Source organism: Bos indicus x Bos taurus, chromosome 14, assembly GCF_003369695.1.
Source record: "Bos indicus x Bos taurus breed Angus x Brahman F1 hybrid chromosome 14, Bos_hybrid_MaternalHap_v2.0, whole genome shotgun sequence".
NCBI lineage: Eukaryota > Metazoa > Chordata > Mammalia > Artiodactyla > Bovidae > Bos > Bos indicus x Bos taurus.
Window position 1 is genome coordinate 9796734 of NC_040089.1, and position 24410 is coordinate 9821143.

Consider the following 24410-nt stretch of genomic DNA (forward strand, 5'->3'; position numbering starts at 1 on the left):
ATGTATCTTTCTTTCCTCTCCAAACCGCTTTCTTAACCTTGATCTGAAAAGTCATTGAGTACAGCATCCACAAAGCTGTAGTTCTCTTTAAAATGCAACAGAGTTGTCTGTAATGCATGAGCAGGGGTTCTTTTCGCAAAATTATTTACAGTGGTGAAGATCAAATCTATCTAGTAGCAATAGTTCATTAAGCTAATATTGATTGAATGCTTACCACGTGCCAGACGCTATACTAAATAACTTTCCTGACTCACCTCACCTAATAGTGACTACAGCCCTGTGAGGTGAGGAAGCTAATGTCTGTTTCCCCAACTGTCAGAGGAGGAAAATAAAACTCTGATTGGATAAATAACTTCCTGTCAATGACGCACAGCCTCTTAGTGGCAGGGCAAAGACCCTGAGGCATATTCATCTGAATCCCTAAATGTCCAAAGGCAGGGAAATGGTTAGATAAATTTTTGCATATTACAAAACAGGGAAATGAGGAGCCATTAGTTTCCATGGTTTGCGTTAGTATTTAATGGCATAGAAAAGTGCTTGTGAGTTTAAAGAAATATGCATTGTAGAGTACACACACACACACACACACACATGCACACACACACATCATTTAGGGCAACCTTAGTTTTTAATATCTATTTTTACAGAGAGAGAAAGACATAGAGCTCAGTGTGGGAAATGAGTGGCTGGATCCTTTCTCTTGCTTTTCTCTCATGGGGTTCACACTGTTTTTGACCAGGAATCCTGCTCTAGATTCTCCCCTTACCTTCCCACTCCCAAAAGCAGGAGGGTGATGCTGAGCAGAGTACAAGCAGCGGTAAGATGTTCATGGCGCTCTCAGCCTGCAGTTTGGCATTCTGAGGGCCAATCAGGACCTATCACTTCCTAACCTTGAGTGAGAGACTTAATCTCTGTCCATGCCAGGCTTCTTAACTGCAAAATGGGGGAAAAAACATCCTAATTCAAGTTCCATAAAGAAAGGAACAGATTTTCTGGTTTGTCTGTCTGGTTCCCTGCCAATGTCTTCAAGAAATGCTTGTTGGATGAATCAATGAGATAAATAGATAGGATATGTTGTGAGAATAGATAGGTGGTTGTGAGAATGAAAGGAGATCATGAAGTCAACACAGAACATGAGGGCAACACAGAAGAGATATTGAATATGTTTTAACTCTCTTGGAGCCTCAGTTTCCTCATCTGTAAAATGGAAGTTTATAATCCTGATAGGTATCTACCTATCAGAACTGTTGTGGGCATCATATGAAGTATTTTATGAGACTGCAACTTCCATGCTAGGATAAGACATGGTAGTTTTTCAACTTTTTAGACGCAGATGAGCTGCAAGTTTTGTAAGGCAAGCTGACTCCAGCGTCCAGTAAAGGCTTTGGAATAGATCATGGTTGAAGGCAAAGTCAGGCTCCATGACCAGCATGCTGACAGCCCCCACCCTGACAGTGAGTGACTCCTGTGCTGCCTTTGGTGAACTCAGAATTCGAGAGAAGGGAGCTTGTCATAGGTCTGCTGACTTTGGGAGTCAGTCAGCAGAGACTGCGTCATCCCTCTATTGGGCAGAGCCAGATTAAGCCTCAGTGGCTCACGTACCGCTGAGGATGGCTTCTTTCTCACAGTAAACCATTCCAGGTAGTAGAGGTGGAGCCCTGGATGTAGACTCGCACCCCCGGGGTGAGATCCCAGCTACTCCACTGCTGCATGTGTGAGCAAAAGAAAGGAACTTCTTGGGACTCAGTTTCCTCAGTTGTAAAATGGTGCTGGTAATGGTGCACAGAGTTATTGTAAAGATAAAACGTGACACTTGAGCAGAACACCCTGCCCAGTGACTGTAATTGACTTCCACAGCTGACTCCTATGCGCTTCCTTTTTTCCCAGCATTTCAACTGAAAGAACATTTCTAAGGTTCTTCATCTCTCACCATATACCAAGCACTCTTCTTTAACCGTTCAGTTACAGGAAATAACATCATCACTTTTTGCAGGTTAACTGTTGCACAGTGGGTACCCCCCGCTTGATCTAGAGCTACAAAAAAATTTGTGATAACTATTAAGTGGAGTCTTTATCTCAAAGATATCTTAGATAGAAGCCCTCCATGAAAACACATGAGAGCAAAGCTGCTTAAATTAAAGGGGGAAGATGTGGAGATTCTCCCCACTCTCCAACTGGCCGGGCTAAAGGCATCTGCATGGTTCCCCTGGGACTCTAAGAAGCAGCCAAAGGCTATAGAAAAAGAAAGGTTTTGTCCATGAATTCAGTAAGTGCATCTGAGCCCTATGTGCTAGTGGTTAAGAATCTGCCTGCCGATGTAGGAGACGTGAGACACGGTTTCAGTCCCTTGGTCGGGAAGATCCCTGCAGGAGGAAATGGCAGCCCACTCCAGTATTCTTGTCTGGAGAAGCCCGTGGACAGAGGAGCCTGGTGGGCTACAGTCCATGGGGTCTCAAAGAGTCGGACACGACTGAGCGTCTGAGCACACAGCACACCTGTGTGCTAAGTGCTGGGCATGTGGAAATGAAAGATGGTATCCCTGCCCTCCAGAAGCTCAGAGTTTACGGAGAAGAAAGGGAAAGTAACAGATGTTTATAAGGTCAGCGATCTATAGGCATTTTTTTCTTTATTTGCGGTGATGAAGCACAGCAAAGCATCAGTGTGGCTTTACTTTGGAAAAATTAAACAGGACTTGTAACTCGGAGCAGAATTCCATCCATTTTAATTTCAAGGATACACAGAGCACCCCTTTAAGAACTGGGATTGAAACACATGGTATGTGTTTGTAGTTCTATGCAACCACTGGGTAGCCCTTCCAAAGAGGATCACTGTCTATAAATTATTCATTACTTTGCCATAATTTCATTCTTATCTTTTATTAAGTCAAATCCCAGACACAACAAAAAGAAAGAAAACTCAGTGTAGCAACCATGTTTGTCTTCTTATGATTTTTGTTTTGTAGAAGAAAATAAAAAATCTAAATGTCTTTTCATTAAGATGTTCCAGTGCATTCCCTGGATAATGTTAATTGCCCAATGGCATTAGCACAGAGTGCTGTTTAATAGACCCTCACAATTAGTTGGCAAAGTGCTTTAACATCCATTATCTCCTCTGGGGCTCACAGAGGCTCTGTAAGTGAAACGATCAGCTAGAGTTTTATTTCACGACCGTTGAAAGTCTGGGTTGGCTCTAGCTATTTGCCCAGCCTCACATAACACATACAGTATCTACGTCGTGAAGTGCATGAGGCTTAAAAAACAACAGCCCCAGTTTAGTCTTAGAATCCTGCTCTTCAGCTGTGTGGCCACAAGAACATCCTTCCACTTTCCTGTAGTTCTTCATGGGCTTCCCAGGTGGCTCAGCGGTAAAGAATCCACCTGTCAATGCAGGGGACACGGGTTCGATCCCTGGCTCAGGAAGATCCCCTGGAGAAGGAAATGGCAACCCACTCCAGTATTCTTACCTGAGAAATCCCATGGACAGAGGAGCCTGGTGGGCTACAGTTTATGGGGTCGTAAAGAACCAGACACGACTCAGTGACTTAACAACAACAACAGTTCCTTCAAATGTGATAAGCGTCCAAGTCGTCTGTAGTATGTTCCAGACACTCTTCTCAGCTCTCTATGTATGTTTATTCAATTAATTCTGACAATGCTCCTATCATTCCCACTTTAGGTAGACGTTAAGTAACTTGCCTAAGATAGTGCAGCTAGTAAGGGGCAGAGCGAGACATAAACTCAGGTAGTCTGTATTACTACAGAGTCTGTATTACTCCCTCCACTATAGTGATGCTCATATCATGAGAAGGATGTAGATTGGAGGTGATGACTGCACCCTTCAGGATAGTCCCAAGTAGGTTGACATGACAGACATCCCCCCAAAGCTCAATGGCTTAAGTCAACAAAGATTCACTTTTCATTCACATTTTCTGTCCATTGTGAACTGGCTGAGGAAATGACAAGGAACCCTGTCATTCAAGAACCCTAGTTAAGAAGGCTTCATCACCAAGTGTCCTTGAGAGAAAATGTGGTTGATCAGTCTTTTAAAGCTTCTGCCCCCAAAATATGTGTTTTCTTGGCCTCGTGGCAAGGCCTGTGGGATCTTGATTCTTCAACCAGGGATCCAACCCATGCTCCCTGCACTGCAGCTCTGAGTCTTAACCACTGGACCACCAGAGAAGTCCCTCTGCTCACATTTTATTGGCTAAAAATAACATGTAATATGCAGGGAAACACGATCCTAATATGTGTTCGAATATTGTGGTGTAAGACATGGTAGACCACACCAACGACCTCCCCCACTGACACATCTCACAGAAACTCATTGAGAACGCATCAGAAACTGAAACGCTCTTCCTAAGTGCTAGATGCTACTTGTCCTTTTGCTTTATTGAGTTTTTAAAATGGCCTCAAATGTTTTCATTATCAGTGGATGAAGGCTGTGTGTATATATGTATACACATGCAGTTTTTAACTTAAAAGTTAAAGTTAAAACAATGGCCCAGAAACTAGAGTCCTCACCAGGAATAAAACGTGTCTCATCCTTTAGCTACAAGCATTCTTTCTAATGTCTGTGGCTGCCTTCTTAACATCTAGTTTATATCTGTATTCTCAACCCACTTCCACTTTACTTTCTTGTTTAAATAAGCGTATTATCTTATAACTTGTTGAAGTGAAGTGAAGTGAAAGTCACTCAGCCGTGTCCGACTCTTTGCAGCCCCCTGGACTGTAGCCTGCCAGGCTCCTCTGTCCATGGAATTCTACAGGCCAGAATACTAGAGTGGGTAGCTATTCCATTCTCCAAGGGATCTTCTCAACCCAAGGACTGAACCCAAGTCGCCCACATTGCAAGCGGATCCTTTACTGTCTTAGCCAAACTTGTTAAGAACAGAGAATACAGCTTGTATTTGGAATCATTCATTTATTCTTTAAAAAAAAAACAAAAAACAACTATATGTGAGGCATGATGCTCCAGGCTGTGAGAGATGCAAGAATTATTCAGACAGGAATACTGCCTTCAAGAAGTTTATATGTAGAAATGTGAAATATGGGGGCTGCCCTGACAGTCCAATGGTTAAGACTCGTTGCTTCCACTGCAGGGGGCATGGGTTTGATCCCTCGTCAGGAAATTTAAAATAAGAGAAAGAAATGTGAGAACATGAATAGTGAGTATGGACACCCATCCATTTTCCCATCCAGTAAACGTCCATTAAGTGTGGGCCACGTTCCAAACCCAGTGCCATGTTAAGAGGGGTGGGTGGCACTGAACCGTGCAAAGTCTATACCACCAACGTTTAGAATCCAGCAGAGGCAAGAGATGATTCCAATACAGCATCCCAGTTATTGTTCACGTGAGATGCAGTGCAAACACTGGGGAAAGCACGTGATCCAGACGTCACCTGAAGGGAGGGGATGGACATTCCAGACGGGGCAGGAGGGCCCAGGACTCAGGCAGTGACTGTGCAGTCTGGACGGCTGGAGTCTGATGTGTGCTCGAGAAATGAGGCTGATCATTGAGATGCAGGAAGCTCATGAAGAGTTTTATGTGCCAGGCCAGGAATTTTCCATTTTATCTCAGGCCAGTTATTTCTGAATATTTTGATTCCCCATCTCTATCAAAAGTGACCATAATAATTTAGAAATTGTATTATTGTTCATTCTATCATTATATTCATACATTTAAAAAGCACATACTATAAAACACACATGAGAGATGGATTGTAAATGATACTGGTGATAAATATTTTAAATACTTTCAAATATTTAAAATTCACTGATAGTGCAAAAATCTTTCAGCTCTCACCATTTTTTGATGAGAGCAGTGGGTTTGAACATAACCGATTTTTTTTTCATCTTAATAGTTTATTATACAGAAATGCAAAGGTCAGGTTTCAAATTCAGTTTATTTCTGTGTTTGGCTCTGATGGCCATCAGAGAAAAGTATACATCTTATAAAAACAGGCAGATCCTGGAGGTGTATTTGCACCCTTGGTTGTATTTTCTACGTCATTTGTGACAAAGCCTTATACAAGGCTTGCCATACATTTTCCTTTTTAAAAAATATTTACTTATTTGGCTGCTCTGGGTCTTAGTTGAGCATGCAGGTCTTAGCTGTGGCATGTAGAATATAGCTTCCTGACCAGGGACCAAACCCAGTTCCCCTGCATTGGGAGCATGGAGTTTTAGCCACTAGACCACCAGGGAAGTCCCCAACCTTACTTTTTTTCCTCTGATGTTTGTGAGTTATTCATACAAACTTATTATAAGGCAATAGGTTTTTTATATTTTTTAACAAATGGGTTCAAAGTCTACCATAATTCTGTACTTGGAAAATTTTAAAATAGATTACCATAGGGGAGCAAAATTTGCCACCCCAAAATGTGTCTGTTTGGCATAGAGATTATTTTAGGCTGTTATTTTTGTTGTTTTTGTTTTGGGGTTTTTTTTCTTACTGTGCTAGGTCTTCATTGCTAAGCACAGATTTTCTCTGGTTGTGGTGAGCAGGGTCTAAACTTCACTGTGGTGCACAGGCTTCTCACTGCCATGACTTCTCTTGTTGCAAAGCACAGACTCTAGAGTGCAAGCTCAGTAGCTGTAGTACATGGGCTTGGTTGCTCTGTGGCACGTGGAATCTTCCCGAACCAGGGATCGAACCCATGTCCCCTACGTTGGCTGGGGGATTCTTATCCACTGTACCACTAGGGAAGCCCTGGCAGGTGGTTTTTAAGAAAACAAAAGGCTCAGGAAGAGCTTTTACCTCCTCCTTTTGACTGCCAACAAGAATTTAAATTGGCCCCATTCCAGGAAGATAATTGGCCTCAGAGATACTACAAGGAATAGGAGCTAAACGTGTTAAACCGGGGAAAACTTAGCAAGTCCTGTTTGATCAAACTTCTCTCTGTGTCCCCTTGTCTTTGCAAAGCCTGGCAAATGTTTGTTTGCCAAACACTTCTTTCCCATCTTCCTGTAAATTGCTCTCCTTCCCTTCGAAGTCCCAAACTCCTCTCCCCTTCTCCTGTCGCAGAAACCAGTACTGGAGAAACCAAGCACTGCACTCAGACAGTCGGAGAACTCCGGGTTATTACGCCAGCGGGCCCAGAGGAGTCAACACTCCAAACTCTGAGCCCCGGACAAGGGGATTACAGAGTTTTTATAGACAGACTATAGTGGGCAACACCAGCTGTTAATAGGCTGGTTTAAACTAAGGGATTTCGGCCTGGGTCAAGAGGTCAAGTTGGGGAGGGGGATGCCTGACCTGGAGAGGCATGATTAAGCAGGTTTGCAGGGGCTGGGTGATTGCAAAGAGCAGGACAAGGGAGAGTGAGATAAGCTCCAGTTCCTAGTATTGCAAGTCCCCACTTTCTGAGACTTCATGACCTACGTGATCTAGACTTTGCAAAGGGCAAGCTGAGTTACAGAGGCAGAAGAAGGAGATTATGTAAAATTTTAACTTTTCCTCTTCATCCCTTCTCTCCCCATAGAAGCCTTCAGTCTCTAATTTGTCTTGGGATGTCATTTATCTTGGGAGGTCCTGGGTGTATGTAATTAAATTTGATTTTTTACTGTTACTCTGTCTCACGTCAATTTAATTTTTAGAGCAGCCTGAAGAAACTAGAAGGGGAAAGGAAAACTTTTTTCTCCCTGATGTAAATATGCATCTTTGAGAGTTTTTTTGGCCCCACTACCCAGCTTACAAGATCTTAGTTCCCTGACCAGGGATCAAACTTGGGCCCCGGCAGTGAAGGCCTGCTAACCACTGGACCACCAAGGAACTAACTCCCTTTCTGAGAATTTTGATAGTTGAAAAAACATGTTTGACAGTCAAGTTCCCAAAGAGAAGGCGACATTTCCAAACTTCTATTTTCAAAATTCTCTCTTCAGAGCGTGAATTTCTCAGGAAAAGCAGTTACTTTCTCATTCCTTCTTAAATCATCCTCTTCGGTTTGGATAAACTAAGAAAGTTTGGGTTTTTTCCCAAATATTCACTTTCATGTCAAATAAAAAGGGATAAATCATCTTTAATTTTTAATTAATTTATTTTTTATTGACGTATAGTTGATTTACAATATCATAATGTTGTAGCCACACGTTCCAGGAAACAAACTCACTCAGAAGGACAATGCAGATAGTGGAGTGCAGTTTATTACACCGGCGGGCCCAAGGCAGAGTCTCCTCTTAGCCAAGGACCCCGACCAGTTTTTGTGAAAACCTTATATACCCTAAGTGTACGTGCTCAAACCCACCTCCCCAAATTCTCTGAAACTAGTCTGAACAAAGGAAAAGAAAGATACAATCAAAGTTAACCCGTGATTCGTATGCCTTAAGCCTAGGTAGTTAAGAGTGGACAAATATCAATAGGCCTGTGGTCATACCCCAATAAGCATAATAAAATGTATGATTCTATTTGGTTACACAAATAATTAGGGTATTCTTTTAGGCGACGGAGAGTCTAGCTAGGAGCCCTGGGGCTCCTCTATCCTGGGGGTCTGATTTTTTGTTGGTATGTCGTTTCCATAGATACTGGGCATATAGCTCAAAGTCCAGAGTCTGGCCCAAGAAGGAGTCCTGCTTTCAGGATGGAGCCTGTTCTGTCTATTTCCTCCTTCAATAATAGTTTCAGGTATACAGCATAGTGATTCAGTATTTTTACAGATTATACTCCATTAATAGTTATTATAGGATAATGGCTATAATTCCATGCGCTATATAATATATCCTTGTTGCTTATCTATATGATCAATGTTGATCGTATAAGCTGCTGTAAAGATAAGTCATCTTTATTTATTTATTTACTTATTTTCGGCTGCACTAGATCTTCGTTGCTGGGGACAGGCTTTCTCTAGTTGATGCAAGTGGGGACTTCTCTTTAGTCGCAGTGGGCAGGCTTCTCATTGTGATAAAGAGAAGCACCGGGGGCTTCTCTTGTTGTGGAGCACTGGCTCTAGGCATGCGGGCTTCAGTTATTGTGCCCTGTGGGCTCTAGAACTTGGGCTCAATAGTTGTGGCTTAGCTGCTCCACCGCGCGTATGAATCTTCCCAGACCAGAGATCAAACCCATGTCCCCTGCATTGGCAGGTGGATTCTTATCCACCATACCCATCAGGGAAGTCCAAATTTAAATTTGACAACTCCTTTCAGCATTTTGAAGTAAAGTAACCACTGGATTTCTATATGGCAGTGAAGATTTTTCTAGCTCTTCTATTTTAAAGTATTATATTCTACTGTTGGAATTTCTTTCTACCTAAATGACATCTTTTAACTCTTAAACTGAAGTGGTTGGAAATACTCTGAAAATGAGGAAGGGATGGCTATACCCAGAGGCAGCCCTTGATGGAAGAAATCTTCTATTTTCAAGATGCCTCCCCCATGCTTACAAGCAGAGGACAGTCTGACACAGACCCTGTAAGGTCCCTAAGGTCAATCCATATATTGAATTCTGGTAAAGATAAAAACAAAAGCTATAGACGGAAGTTGTATGATTGTCTTTATACATCCCAACAGCTGACCCAGCTCAACCCTGGAATGTGAGCAAGCTACTCTGGAAACCACTGCTCTAAGGGGTTGGGAGGTCAGGAAAGAGTTTTAGACAAGGACTGATGGAGTGACACTCACTTTTGTCTTGTAGATAGCTATGTGGAACTTGAGCTGTAAGGGGACTCCAGACTGAAGCTTAATGGTGACCTGAACTAGAATATTGGTATAAGGAATGGAGAGAAGGAAATGGAATAAAAGTTAAAATATTTAGGTTGGAAATGGAGCGTTCAATGAAGTGCAGAATCTGTAATCTATCGCAGGTTTGTGCAGTAGTGGGTTGTCATTCCCTGAGAAAGAATTTATATAGGATGACCAGGTTTGGGGAGAAAGGTGATAAAGACCCTTAGAAGTTCAGATTAAAAATTAGCAGAGTTTGGAGAAGAAAGGGTATCTTTCCAGTTATCAGGAAATCCAAGAAGTCTTCATGGAAGAGGTGGCACGTGAATGAGCCAGAGTTAAACTTATGGAGTAAGCAAGACCCAAACTGCCACCAGGGCCAAGATGCCCACTCTGGCCTTTGACATCTGTCTCTTCATTCCCTTATGTCGTCAGGTATGTGCGATCAAGGACAAAGCACGATGTTGACATGCGGATTGGAATCCACTCGGGCTCGGTGCTGTGCGGCGTGTTGGGTCTTCGGAAGTGGCAGTTTGATGTCTGGTCTTGGGATGTGGACATCGCGAACAAACTTGAATCTGGAGGAATCCCCGGGTAAGCCAAAGCAAAGCCCTCTCCTCGCTTAACACGTAGCATTGGCTCACTTTGTGACAGTGGGTTTCTCATATGCAGAATTCAGAAGTATATATATTCAAGAAACAATTATTTTGAGGGATACAGAACTTTAAAACATCATGCAGATATTAGCTCCAAAAGTTTAGTGACATTTGTCAGAGGCAGTGAGGACACTCAGGTGTTCTGGACTCAGTCCTGTAAAGCACTGGCTTTCGGATTTGACTTCTCATTGGAAACGGCACAGGAGCACTTTAAAAATCCTGGTGTATTGACCTCATACCAGTCCATGTCAGGCAGAATCTGTGCAAAATCTCATCTAAGTTCTTAAAGCAATCCTCATGGGCAGCCAGGGTTAAGACTTACTGACCTTCTGTATGACCTTAACCTTCCTTTGAAAACGCAGACATGTCTCTGAACTTTCCATGATTTGACATTGTTTGGCTTTTTCTGCTATTTTAATGTCTGTTATTCCCCTCCCCTCTTTTGTAGGATACAACTCAGCTTACTTTTCCTTTCAGTGAGAGAGATAGCCCCCCATTCTAAACCCCGGTCAAGTATCTTTTATGCACTAGACAATCTGCTAAATACCATGAATACATCATGTCGTTTGATCTCTCCATATAGTAAATAGTAGCTTCCTTGTTTTAATGGGGACACTGAGGCTCAAAGAAATGAAATATGTCACATAAATACAGCTATGAAGGGTCTCCCTACCCATCACTGTTTCCCATTGTTAGTTTATCAGTCCCGTTTGCTCAAGATTGTCCTCTATTATGACTCTCCAGGCCCTCATTGTGTGTGCAGTGCCGAGTATGATGCATGGAGCGTAGGAAGAAGGGAAGGAGGCATGCCACACCACGGCATAATGGTTGACGGTCTGTTCCCTGGAATCATGCAAAATCCATACATAATTTGTTAAACCACCAGTAGCTGGGCCCATCCTCAGAGTTTCTGATCAACATGTCTGGGATGGGAACAAAGAATGTGCCTCTCTAACAAACTCCCAGGTGATGCTGCTGCTGCTGCTCTCAACTTTTAGTTAAGTGAAGCAATGTATATGAAGTTCTTTGCTCGGGAAGTAATTGTGGTTATGGTTGTAGTAATGACTATGTGATGTAGCTGTGGGTCTTGGAAGGACTCTGAAGGTGAAAGCTGTAATCCCCATCCAGCACTGTCCTCTCCCATTCATAGGACTTTGGTCTAGTTACTTACTCATTGCCTCTGAGCCAGTTTCACTGTCAGCAAAATGAGGGGGGGAAACGCTTTATCACCTACAGTTGTTGGAAGGAATGGAAATTAGATGATTCCTGGAGCAAAGCATATAGACTACATTTGGGTACAAAATAACATTTATGCAAAATAAGTGTTGCCCACCTGTTAGAGCTTATTTACCATCATGACTATTATTATTATGTTGTGCCATTTAAAATTATCAGAAACTGTCAGATTTACTTAACCAATATATGAGAATATTGTCTGAGAGCTGACTTATTTCCTTACAGGGAAATGTAATCACCAGACCTCAGCTGCAAATGTCTTACTCCAAAGCTCCAGATAGTAGCAAGGATGAAAATGAGCCCCTGAAATTCCATTTCTATCAAAGCATTTAAATATTGATTGGAATTTCAGCAGAAGGATCATAGTAAATGATGAGAAGGGTGTCTTTCACTAGGGGAAACATACTGTTGATTTAGGATATGCAAATATTAGTCCCCCTTAGCACTGGCCACAGAATGATAAAATTTAGAATCCAGAGACAATACCAAATGGGGTTGGTGTGAAACTTGATTACTTTTAAAGAAAATCAGCCGTCGGACTTTATAAAACACTTCCAAGAGTTTCATTTTGCCTGCGAGAAAAAGACAGCTTTCAAGCACCCAGCTCTGAGACTGATCTGAGAAAGACCAGGACACCTTTTTATTTCATGGAAGGTGGAACAACTTCTTTTATTCTCCTAGTTCAACACTACTGAGCTGAATTCCTATGTATTAACAAAATGTATCATGAAAATATTTTGTAATTAGCACTTTCTCTAGAGAGCTCAAAACAGCTTTCACATGCTTTTATTTTAATATGGGTATACCTTGAAGATACTGCAAACTGGATTCTGCACCACCACAATAAAGCAAATATCCCAATAAAACAAATCACACGAAGCTTTTGGTTTCTCAGCACATAAAAGTTAGGCTAACACTATACCATAGTTTATTAAGGATGCAATAGCAGTCTGTCTAAAAAAATGCACATACCTCAATTAAAAAATAGTTTCTTGCTAAAAAGATGCCAACCACCACCAGAGCCTTCAGCAAGTTGTAATCTTTTTGCAACAATAACATCAAAGGTCACAGATCATCATAACAAATACAATAGTGGACAAGTTTGAAATGTTTCGAAAATTACCAAAACATGACACAGACATAAAGTGAGTAAAGGTCGTTGGAAAAATGGCTCTGATAGACTTGCTCAGTGCAAGGTTGCCACAGACCTTCAATTTGTATTTAAAAAGAAATGAAATAGCTGTGAAGCAAAATAAAGGGAAGTACAATAAAGTGAAGCCTGGTTGTACTTTACCTTACCTTTGACATCAACGACTGTATACAAGAATACTTATCTGGAAAATGTGCAGAATCTACTTTAAATGATCAGAAATGCATTGTTGGCAGTTTCTTTACATGTCTTTGCAGTGAATTATTTTCTCTGTAAACAAGGAGGGTGACAGAGGGAAGCAGAGGTAGTACTAAGTAAAATGCATTTGGAAAAGTCACTTAAAAAAATTGTTTCCTTGGATATATTGTTTCTAGAATCCAGAAGCCAAGCAAAGTCTTAAGTATCTACATTATTCATTAATTCATATATTCAAGAGCATTGAAGTCAGCCGAGAGAAATGACTTTGTGCTGAATCAGAAACGTGGGGTGAGCATTCTAGGCAAGGAGAATGGCTTGCTCTGAATTTAGCAGGTGTGAAATAGCACCTTGAATTTGAGGATATGCCAATTACTTGATTAGCTGGAGAGAGTGTCAGCGAATGAGCCTTGAAGAAGCAGGATCCACAGAATAGAACCCTTATAGATCTTGTTCAGAACGTATACTGTATCCCATAAGCATTGAGGAGGCATGGAATAAACAACAGAAATAAAATAGTGCCATTCTAAAGAGTACTTCAAGTGGTTTTTTTTATAGCATGTGTAGTGTGCCACGAACTGTTTTGACTGCTTTACATGAATCAACTCTTACAATACCTGTGATGACCCTAAGAAATGAATACTATTATTTTCCCCATTTTTGTGGGTGAGAAAATAGACACCTAGAAATGTTAAATAACTTGTCCAAGATCTTTCAGCTAGCAAGTGGTAGAGCTAGGGCTTCAATGCAAGCAACCTGGCCAAAGTGTCCATGCTTGTAAGCAACAAGCGAGTCTACCCAGACCACAGTGCAGCACAATAAGCAGTCAGATTCAGTTAGTGACGAGAACAGAAATACTTTTGTCCGGAAGGATTTACCATGTGACATTCCCAAGATTCACATCTGATCTTTAAAGCACTTGATGTCATCTGTTGTTTGGCTAAAAAAAGAAACTAGAATCTTGGACTGTGCTGGCTGATACAAGTCCGTTACCTTGTGAGTGAGCCTAGCCCGCACATATCCGCAGCTTTGTTCTCTTCTGCTTTTCACATGCACATTACAGGGGAAATCGCATCTTACTGTGGTTTTCCTAAAGCATTCCTCCATGTAGCCCTGTGGACTTGTAAGACCTGCCTTTTTTCTTAAGAAGATTATAGATAAATTGTAGAAATAAGGCATAAATGTGTGAAAATTGAAATGATAGGAAAAGTATACATTTGCATGGTAATCTGACAATAATTGCCATTGGATTCAGCAACATTTATAGAACTTGTTTTTCCAAAATAATCAACACGACTGAAAAAAAAATCACGTGTGTTTAAAAGTTGCTGGGATCAGGCTGACAGTCATGAGGGAAAAAAGGAGGTTGCTTAAATGTGTCTCAATGGGGCTGCAATTTATCAGAGGCTACAGGGTCCCTTGGGGTGAAGTTGGTGGTAGATACTCTGCTCATTGATTTATGCTTATATTTCTGTTTTCTTTTATTCTTTTTGCTCTTTTTTCAGAGGAAAAGATACAGTCCTTGAGGACATGTCCTCCCAGCACCCACGCACAGCCCTGGTGTCGGGTTTGCACAAGAACCAAAAACAAAGATGGCCTTTGCAAGCCACGTCAGGTGTATGACAACCTATGCTTTGTCCACACAGGCGGATTCACATTTCCAAAGCCACGCTGGACTGCCTCAACGGTGACTATAATGTGGAAGAGGGTCACGGTAAAGAGAGGAATGAATTCTTGAGGAAGCATAATATAGAGACCTATTTAATTAAGCAGCCTGAGGAGAGTCTGCTGTCTTTGCCCGAAGACATCGTCAAGGAGTCTGTGAGCTCCTCAGACAGGAGAAACAGCGGGGCGACGTTCACAGAGGGATCTTGGAGCCCTGAACTGCCCTTCGATAACATAGTGGGGAAACAGAACGTAAGTCCTGGCTTCCTTCTTCTGGTTTGCTGTGAATGCATGTGCACCTCCAACCCAGATGCCTCAGGGAAAACCGATTCATCTTTAACCTTTTCTTCATTGAGCATCTTAATCGTAAACGATCAAACATGTATCCTCAGGATGGAATTAACTTATGCAGTCAATTTTAGGAAATGTCAGGAATACCAGAGGGTTCTCAACACCCACTTCTTTTTTTTTTTTTTTTGACCTAGTTAAAAATAAATATCATGTGAAGCTGAATTATCAGTTTACCAAAATTAATTCCTCATGTTGGAGAAGATAAACGTCATGTTATGAAACTAGCAACGGAAGAAGAAGGTCAAATCCATAAGAATGTCTTTTTTTTTTTTTTTTCAGTTAGTTGGCTGGCTCAGAGAACTGAGGTACCCTCTGAAATTTAGAATCAGAAGGTCACTGTTGATTGGGAAATATAATAGCTGCAAGTGAGGTAAAGGTGAGGTCATTCAAGAGTAGCAAGTGATTTCAAAGCCATCAATATGATGCTATTTTTATGTAGCATGGATTTGCATCTTCTATGAAACATAGGATGGGCACCCCTGGTGGCTCAGATGGTAAAGAATCCACCTGCAACGCAGGAGACACAGGTTTGATCCCTGGTTCAGGAAGATCCCCTGGAGGAGGGCATGGCAATCTGCTCCAGTATTCTTGTCTGGAGAATCCCATGGACAGAGGAACCTGGAGGGCTATAGTCCATAGGATCACAAAGAGTCAGACATGACTGAAGCGACTGAGCAGTGCACGCATAAGACATAGGGCTCAGTACATAAAGTGTAAATGATCAAAGAATCTAATTATTTTTTAACTATATCTTCAATACTAGACTCACACTAAATCCAGTGAGGTGCTCTTACTCTGAGAAGCACCAGAGAACTGAAGTTGACCAAAGGAGAACCGAAGTGGCTTCAGGGACGCTCCACGGCCCGAGTGCTTGGTCAGAGCATGGGCAAAATCACCTGCTCTGACGTGGGTTTTCCCTTTCATTATTTAGGGCAGGCACACATAGTTGACCTTATGTAAGTTATGTGAATTCATTGCACTTTTTTAAAGAAACTTACCCAAAAATGTCCATGTATAATACTTGTAAACAGCTTCTGACATGCTCCTGAGCCAAGGAAAAGCTGAAACTGCTATGAAGTAAACAGACCAAATTGATAGTATCTGGAGCTTTGTGAAGACATATAGAAGTTAATTGTTTTAATCCCCAGAACTGAACATTTCTCACTGACTTGTCACTAAGAAAAATCTGTCTACTTAAAGGCATGTGAAATAGAAAAGGTTAAAATGCTGAAAGTCTTGCCTCTTTCTTCTGCATTTGAAAGATCGACAGGGTGCTCTGAGGCCAGGGTGACCTCCGTTTCCTTCCAGCTCTGTGTAAAGGAGCTGTAGATCAATGCATGGAACTCATTCCACTGGGCAAAGATGCAGGTTCAACCGTGTCTGCATGCATGGCAAGAGTCGACCCTTAGGTCTTCAGTGTTCTTTTGTGAGTGTTTACTTTCCTCGCAAATTATTATGCCCACACAAGTCATCACTGATTTCAATACCTACCTCTTTCCATCCCTGAATTGGTGCGCATGGTACAATTTGCTATTATAGAAAATTACAGTCTTAAATACTTCCTGGAGTTGGTGCATGCCCCGCTGAAAGTACCATCTGTTTCCTCTGTCTATTGTTAACTTGAGCCTGAATGCTGGTTATTTTTAAAAAGATGCACACCTCACCCTGAGCACCTCAGTAACTGTGCATAAAGTTGTCTCTCTTGCTTTTATGTTTTTCCTTTTATTTTTGGTCTTTCCTTTTGAAAAACTCCATCCATTTAAGCTGATTGTGGAAATGGGGATAATTTCTGTTAATAATTGTTTTAGTCTCAGTGTGCCTATCCTTACTACTAAGAATTGAGAACCCAGAAGAGAGGCAGAGATACTTGGTTTTAATTCATGATTGACTGACCTGGTAGAATTATATAGGAATACTAGAAATATTTCTCTGCTAATTTCCTAATGATCTTAACTGATATCATAAAGATGTCATTATTAGTCAAAGATTATTATTTTTGGTGTTTAACCATACCATATATTTCTTAAGATGCCTGAGTTTTGCCTGTATTTACCTTCTTCAGGATGAGTAATCTCAGTTTGTTTTGATGTCTTAAGACTTAAGAGCTGATATGCTGATAACCAAGTGGTACTAATAACATTTTGGAAACGATTAAGTCAATTAAAATGGTCACAGATGCACTTGTGCTTAGCTCTGGAAGTCAGTGAGCCATATGTGCAGTGCAGGGACATAGAGTGTTCCTGGAAGAGATCAAGACTGGTCTGGCTGAGCCTGTGCTCTGCCAAATCACCCGGTCAGTACTACAGAAAGCCCAGACCATCTAAGTGTTAGCTTAACACAGACAAAACATACTAATGCTTTGTTGGGGGTTTTCTAGCTAAGTTGGCCAGATGTTTTAGCTTCTATTGATTCATAAAGTATTCTTTGACGTATTTTTAATGACAGTGGTATGCCATGCTGTAATCGGTGCTATATGGATAGCAGATGTTTGGATAGTTACATTCTCATGTATTCATTCATTCAATAAAGATTAATTGAGCATCTGTTTCATGCCAACTACTGCTAGAATAATAGAGAAGGAGGGACAGAGGAAAGAAACACTTTACAGATGAAGTCAGCCAGTAGTTTATATGGTTTGGGAAGACAGGGATTGTGTCTGTTTCCCTTATCACTGTTGAGTCCACAATCAGAACAATACCTGGCGAATAACAAGGCTTGTTTACAGTTTGCTAATTGAATGAATTAAACTGATTAAATGAATAAATGTGGGTAGAAAAGGAGAAGACCCAATCAAGTTTAACTTCCTGGTTTTTTGCTTAGATCTGACAGGATGGATGGTAGACCTGCCCACCAAAATAAGCAATACTGGAATGGAAGGAAACACTAAAAGCCTGGGAGAGGTCCAAGGGGAGATATCCAAAGGCTGTTGAACACACACTTCTGGAGCTTAAGCATAAAAGGATTACACAAGGGATGTGAGTCTGGTAACATTTGAGGGTAGATGAAACCATGAGAGTGAAAGAGATCATGCTAAGGAATATGCACAATAAAACAGTAAGAAAGTGTAAGACAGACATGCAGGAGGTAAAGGAGAGTCAGGATCCCATGACAGAGGCAGATAGGAAGCAAAGTGACCAGAGGAGATTAGGCGATGAGGTATCATGGAAGCCGACAGAGCAGAGCATTGTGAGAAGGACGAGGTGATCAACAGTGTCCAGTGTAGCCAAAAGGCCCAGTTAAAGGACGACTGAAAATTGCCAATTTGAATTGGATTGGAAAACAACATTGGCAAGAGGCAGACTTGATGCAGTGGTGAAGTCAGAAGCCAGATTGTCCAAGTTGATATGAGAGAGCTCTGGATTTCCAATAACCCCAACTCCACCCCAGTCCCCTCTCCACTACCCATTTCAGGAGTCCGTTAGTAGTTTGCAGGAGCAAGGGAAGTCACTTAGAATTATTTCTGGCCTCTATGTGAGTCTTCAGTCCCAATCTATGCCTGAAGATAATCTCTTGGTTTAGATGTTGTGCATCTTCCCAGCCCCTATATCTGTGCCCCATTGGGCTAAAATTGTTTCAGCCCACTCTTGGACACCCTAAACACTTATGCTTTTTATCCTTTACTCTTGACATGGGCAGATGTTTTGCCCACTGATTTGGTGTCCTGGCTCCCTGAACCCTGGCTCAGATACCTGTGAGGTTTCCTATGCTCTGAGCCTCTGAGTGAAATGAAATTAAGAAAACTTAGAAGGCAAGAAGCTTATGATTATACATGGACTATTGAAATGTAAGATTACAAAAGTAAGAAGTAGATAGCTGAAGTACACCACAAGTGTGAACATATTGACCTCAAGGAGGATATCCAAGAAATTTCAAGGCTAGGCTGTTGAGTGAGTCATCAACATGGTCATTGAATTTCTCAGAACAGAGACAAAATTTGAGATGAAAATGAAGACGTAAGAAAAGGGTCCTTATTCTGAAGATCATATTTTCCCCCATGCTATAACTAAAATCTGTTTGTAAGCTTGAGCTCTGGTTCATTCAATTGCTGAACAGTCTTTGTCTTTGAGACGGTGAGGATCCTGTAAGGAGAAGACAGACTTGGCCCCTATCTTTCATGAGCTTATTTTAAGGGAGTAGAGAATGCAGACAATTAGTCAAAACACAAAAGTACTGAGAAGTAAATATAGATGGATACATGACTAAGGATCAAATAGAATTTACTGCAGACTTACTACGTCAAGAGATCTCTGAAAATTTTACATGAGTGTTGAAAGAACCCTGCATTTGAATGACCTGGAAAAGGACATTATGTATAGTAGGAACAGCTTGTGCAAAGACCCTGGGTGGGGAAAAAAGTTTGGTGTGTTAGAAGAGCAAAAAGGCCCAAGTGACTAGAGCATAGTGAGTGGGGAAGGAAGGAACACAAGATGAAGTTAAAGGAGACAGAGGCTGAGCTTGAAAACCTGGTTGACTTTGGATCTTATTCTAGGGAAGTGATAGAACTATTTTAAGCTGGCCAGTGACATGATTTGATTTATATGTTTAAAAGATCATTCCAACTGCCTGTGGAGAATGGATTGTAGGGAGCAAGAATGGACTCATTAGACAAACAGCATTTTTACTTGTGATTTATAAGAGGATATCAAAGGTTGAAGCTTTTATGTCTCTATAAAGTGCATTGTGTGAGGATATGAATCATTTTAACTTGATTTTGTGTGTGTGTGTTTTATTGGCGTATAGTGGCTTTACACTACTATGTCAGTGTGAGCTTCTGCTGTACAGCAAAGTGCACCAGCCATACAACTTGATTTTTATGACAGGTGATATGCCAAGAGAGATGGAGCTATTCTTTTAGAAGCAAACCCCCTTTTAAAGCCTGGGTTCTCTCCCCCGTTTATTGAGAAATCATCACCATTGTCCCATCCCTCCTTTTCACATTGATCATGACATCAGAACCTAGGCATTTTTCCATTACTCCTCTAGACCTTTTAAAAGAATCACTGGTGGGGAGAGTACAGATTTGGTACTTCTGTTATATATATTAGTTGTTTCTGTACAGGAGACTGACTTTGGTCATTATTCATGAAGTTCATATGTGTACTGTGAAGATCGAAAACACAAATGAAATTATTTTAGATCTGCTTCCAAACCACCATCATAAAGCAAATGTCACAATAAAACAGGTCACACCAATGTTTTGGTTTCCCAGTGCATACAGGTTATAGTAACAGTATATAGTCATCTATTAAACGTGTGATAACATTATGTCTTAAAAAATGTACATACCTTAATTAAAAAACATGTTTTTGCCAAAAAAGATAACCATCACTTGAGCTTTCAGTGAATCATGGTAGTCACAGCACAGATCACTGATCACGGATCACAGCAGATATAATGCAGTAGTGTGAAATATTGTGAGAATCACCAAAATGTGACAGAAAGACACCAAGTGAGCAAATGCGGTTTTAAAAACATGGCACCCATAGACTTGCCTGAGGCAGGGTTCCACAAACCTTCAATTTGTAAAAACCACAATATCTACAAAGTGCAATAAAATGAAGTGCACTAAAATGAGGTATGCTTGTGCTCCACACAACAAGACAGACATTAAATGCATTTCCTTACCAGGAACATAGATAAACACCCATGGCGTCACTGACACTCATAGAAGTGGAGAGCCTGGGGCCGGGTACCACGTGGGGAGTGTTGCTCAAAGTCTTTGCGTTTCATTCTCACATCAGTCTTACTGGGTCAGTTTGATGTGCCTGCTTTACAAGTGACAAAATTGTGATGTGAGAGATAAGTTCATTCCCTGAAGGGCATATAGTGAGTGAACAACAGAACTAAAACCAGAACCCGGTCATGTCTGATTCTGAAACCTTCATGCTTTGAATCAGGCTGCATTGCCTCCTCTCTGTGTCCTGAAGATGGATACCAGGTTTCTACCGTCTACCTTGTTTCCTGGTCAGTTGATCTTAAAAGGTCGTGTGTGTGTGTGTGTGTGTGTGTGTGTGTGCACATATGTGTGTCTTCACCCACCCTCTGAAGATGACTCACTTTCTCTGCAGGCATATTTAGAAATTTTCTGTGAAAACTCCAGAAAAGGACCAGCTTTTCCTCCAGGTAGTGTTAGCAATACCCCTAACATCTCACTCCCTGAAAGTCCTGATGCGATCATTGTTGGCATGGAAAGGGTTAAGCAGGAAAGTCTCTCATGTCTACGCAGTAATAAAACAAAAAAGGAACCATTTGATTTAGTTACACTTAGCCTAGAGAACCTTGACTCCAGAAATGTGTAGGGAGTGAGGCTAGCCATGGTTGAAAGCAGGACATAAGAGCATATTTATGTTATTATGTTTTTATCAGTCCCAGCTGGGACTTCTCTTAGATCCTGTTTTCTGTAGCCATTGAAAAAAAAAAAAAACCTCTCATCTGATTGCCTTGCTGATCAAAGCCATGTGGACTTGATGTTGAGGGCCCGTTTTCTCATAGTAAGCCGGTTAGCCCTGTGTGTCTCCTAATCTTGGGGCAAATTTCTGCAGGACCTCAAATTTGCCCCTATGATAGTGGGAAGGGCTGGAACAGAAATTCAAGAGAATGGAGTCCTGGCCCTGATTCTCCGCATACTATTGCAAGGCCTTGGGCCACCATGTCTCCCTTCTAGGTCTCAGGGTTCTCATCTGTGCAAAGGCAGAACTGGACCAAATGGTCCCATGACTTTTCTCTCAGCTCCAACACTGCCCCTTCAGTTTGTCAGCCTCAGACACATGTTGGAAGTCTGTGGCTATACTGGTGAGTTACCGACACTTCAGAATCTTGCCACTCAAAGCCCAGAGAACAAATAATTCACTAGGAATTATTTGCGATGATGGGAAGTAATGGGAATACCCCTTGTTTACAGTTTTCCTGGTATAACAGTTTAGCGTAACTGTCATCTAATAAACTGTCTTAAAATGTTAATACCAAATCAGAACCAAGAGTTAAAGCAAAAAAAAAAAAAAAAATTATTGAGATGAAATTTCATCTAACTAGGGGATTAAGTCTGCCCTTTCTCTCAGTGTTCTGGATAATTGCATTTTGATTAAACAGAGGGGGGGGGAACCAAACATCATTATAAACATCATCACACTTTGCTATTTTTCAGGCAAAATAACCATTCAAGCAAAATAATCAACATGACCATTGTATTCTCCTGTCAAGACATACTGATCACTAGGGTTTGATTTCTTTCCTGCTTTTTCTCTCTAAAGGTGGTATGCAAACTAAGTGGCCGAGCCCTTCTTTTTGCATATGAAAGGCCAGAAGACAAAGAACACTCTTAATTCAAGCTCATTTTACTTTAGCATTTGACTTGGGCAAGTCAATCCCCCCAGAAGTCCATTTGTTTCCTCATTCATGCAGCCATTGATTATTCAACTACTTAATGAACTATTATTTGCCAAGCTTTGTACTGGTGCTGAGGACAGGAAGATGCTGAAAGAGGTCCAAGCTGTCTGGGAGCTTACAGTCCAGTGGTATTACTAGCAGGTCATCAGGCTCAGTGGACATTGTTCTCATTCTAGCAGAACTGAATAGTGATCCCAGGTAGTCAGTGAAGACCTTCCCAAGGAGGGGAGGTTAAGTTGAAATCTACAGACAAGCAGGAGTGAAGCAAAGGATGAGGGAACAAGACCCCAGGAGGAGAGAAAAGACAGGGCCATCATCTCAGCCTGGGTTTCGGCTCCTGAGGACTAAAGCACATGCTTCTCCTTCCCCTCTGAGAACCCTGACCTGAAGTTTCTACCCCTAAAAATGCCCAAAATATGCGGCAGTGGCCTTGAAGAGGAAGCTGTGTTTTCCGAGTCAGCTGCTTCTTTGACAAGCTGCTGAGTATCTAGTTGTCTGTGTTCAGGCTTGGTATAGAGGAAGCCACAGGCAAATTTTCCTCCATAGGTAATTTCTTTTGAACCACTTTTTACATCAGATTAAGCTTTGATGTTCATTGGATGGGACATCTGCAGGCTTTGGGGATAGACACGATGATAGGTTCTGGACATTTCCCTGAAGTCCATCTGTATTCTTCCGGTAACGTGGTTTGTACTGACAACAAAACTCCCCAGGCTGCTCTTAGTCCCGACTCTGAAGATAGCAGCTGAGTTCAGCCAGGAATTAGAGGGATCTGGTTTTTCACTCTCTTCAGAAAGGCAAATGGATTTGAAGCCATCCAGAGAGCGTTGAGTGGATTAAGTAGGCATTTTGATCCATTAACTTTGACGCAACATCCCCACTTTCTCTGAAGTTCCAGAGATAGACTAAGGTGGAAAAGATAAAGGGAGAGATGAGTTTGTGGCTTGTATGGAATTACAGCTCTGGAAAGGAGTGTATAAGTTGGCACAAGACACAGCCTGTGGCTCCCCCATGGCCAGTAGCTGGCTGAAACTTTGCTAAACTCATTGGAGTCTTCTTTCACCAGGGATTGACTAGTTGTTTCAGGAACCCTAAACATCTGAGGAACTGGACCCAATGAACGCAGTGGTAGTTTATTTTTATTTATTTTTATTTTTGATCATGCAGAGAGGCATGTGGAATTTAATTTCCCTGACCAGGGATCTTCACCAAGGGACTGCCAGGGAAGTCCCAATAGTATTTTAAATATGTGAAGATAATTGTATGATATGTTAAATGTGTGAAGGTAGGTAGGAAGAAAAAGCAAAAATCTGTTTGTTTGTTTTTTTACTTATTTCCTCAATTTGAAAAAATAGCAGTGGATTTAAGTTTTATTCATCTTGATGCCAGTTTTGCTGGGCTGAGATGTGTCATTGTAAAAGTTCTTCATTGAGTTATGTCAAGATTTTCCCATCTTTTCTCCATGAATACCTTTCATGGTTCTGACCCAGTGTGATTTATATATATCAGAGTTTTTCTTTCCACAGAAAATTGGATTTGATGTGAGTGAATTTGCATTCCCTCTTTTTAAAGTGAGTTGGCACATGTGTCATGACCCACCATTGCTACTGCTCTTCACAAGGAAACGAATCACCATAAGATGATTCAGTTCCAGCCCAGAGCACAGACCCTGGATATTTCTGTTGGCCTGGCCAGCTTCATCTCGACTATTTGTGTATGTACTTATTTTCACTTCACCTGGAGTCTACAAGGAGTTATAGTCCTAATTCCTTGGGTATTGATGGAATTTTTTGAATGACCATTATGTTTCAAGGATCTTCAAACTATTACTGTGAATTCCAGGTTATGAACCACTAGACTTCATTGTGTCTTCCCACTCCATGACTTTTGTATCATTTTTAGCCCCTTAAAGGATCTTTTCACAGCTTGAGATGATCAGGTCAGATCAGATCAGTCGCTCAGTCATGTCCGACTCTTTGTGACCCCATGAATCGCAGCATGCCAGGCCTCCCTGTCCATCACCAACTCCCGGAGTTCACTCAGACTCACATCCATCGAGTCAGTGATGCCATCCAGCCATCTCATCCTCTGTCGGCCCCTTTTCCTCCTGCCCCCAATCCC

The 24410-nt window shown here is 41.5% G+C and overlaps 1 protein-coding gene across 3 annotated transcripts in view; it reads left to right on the forward strand.

Moving 5' to 3' along the window:
• ADCY8 (adenylate cyclase 8) overlaps positions 1-24410 on the forward strand; it is a 225969-nt gene that overhangs the window by 103405 nt on the left and 98154 nt on the right. For all 3 annotated transcript variants that reach the window (XM_027560824.1, XM_027560825.1, XM_027560823.1), the window contains exons 6-7: positions 10086-10244; positions 14534-14804. In XM_027560824.1, the coding sequence (XP_027416625.1) occupies positions 10086-10244; positions 14534-14804 (430 nt within the window). The remainder of the gene's footprint in view (positions 1-10085; positions 10245-14533; positions 14805-24410) is intronic.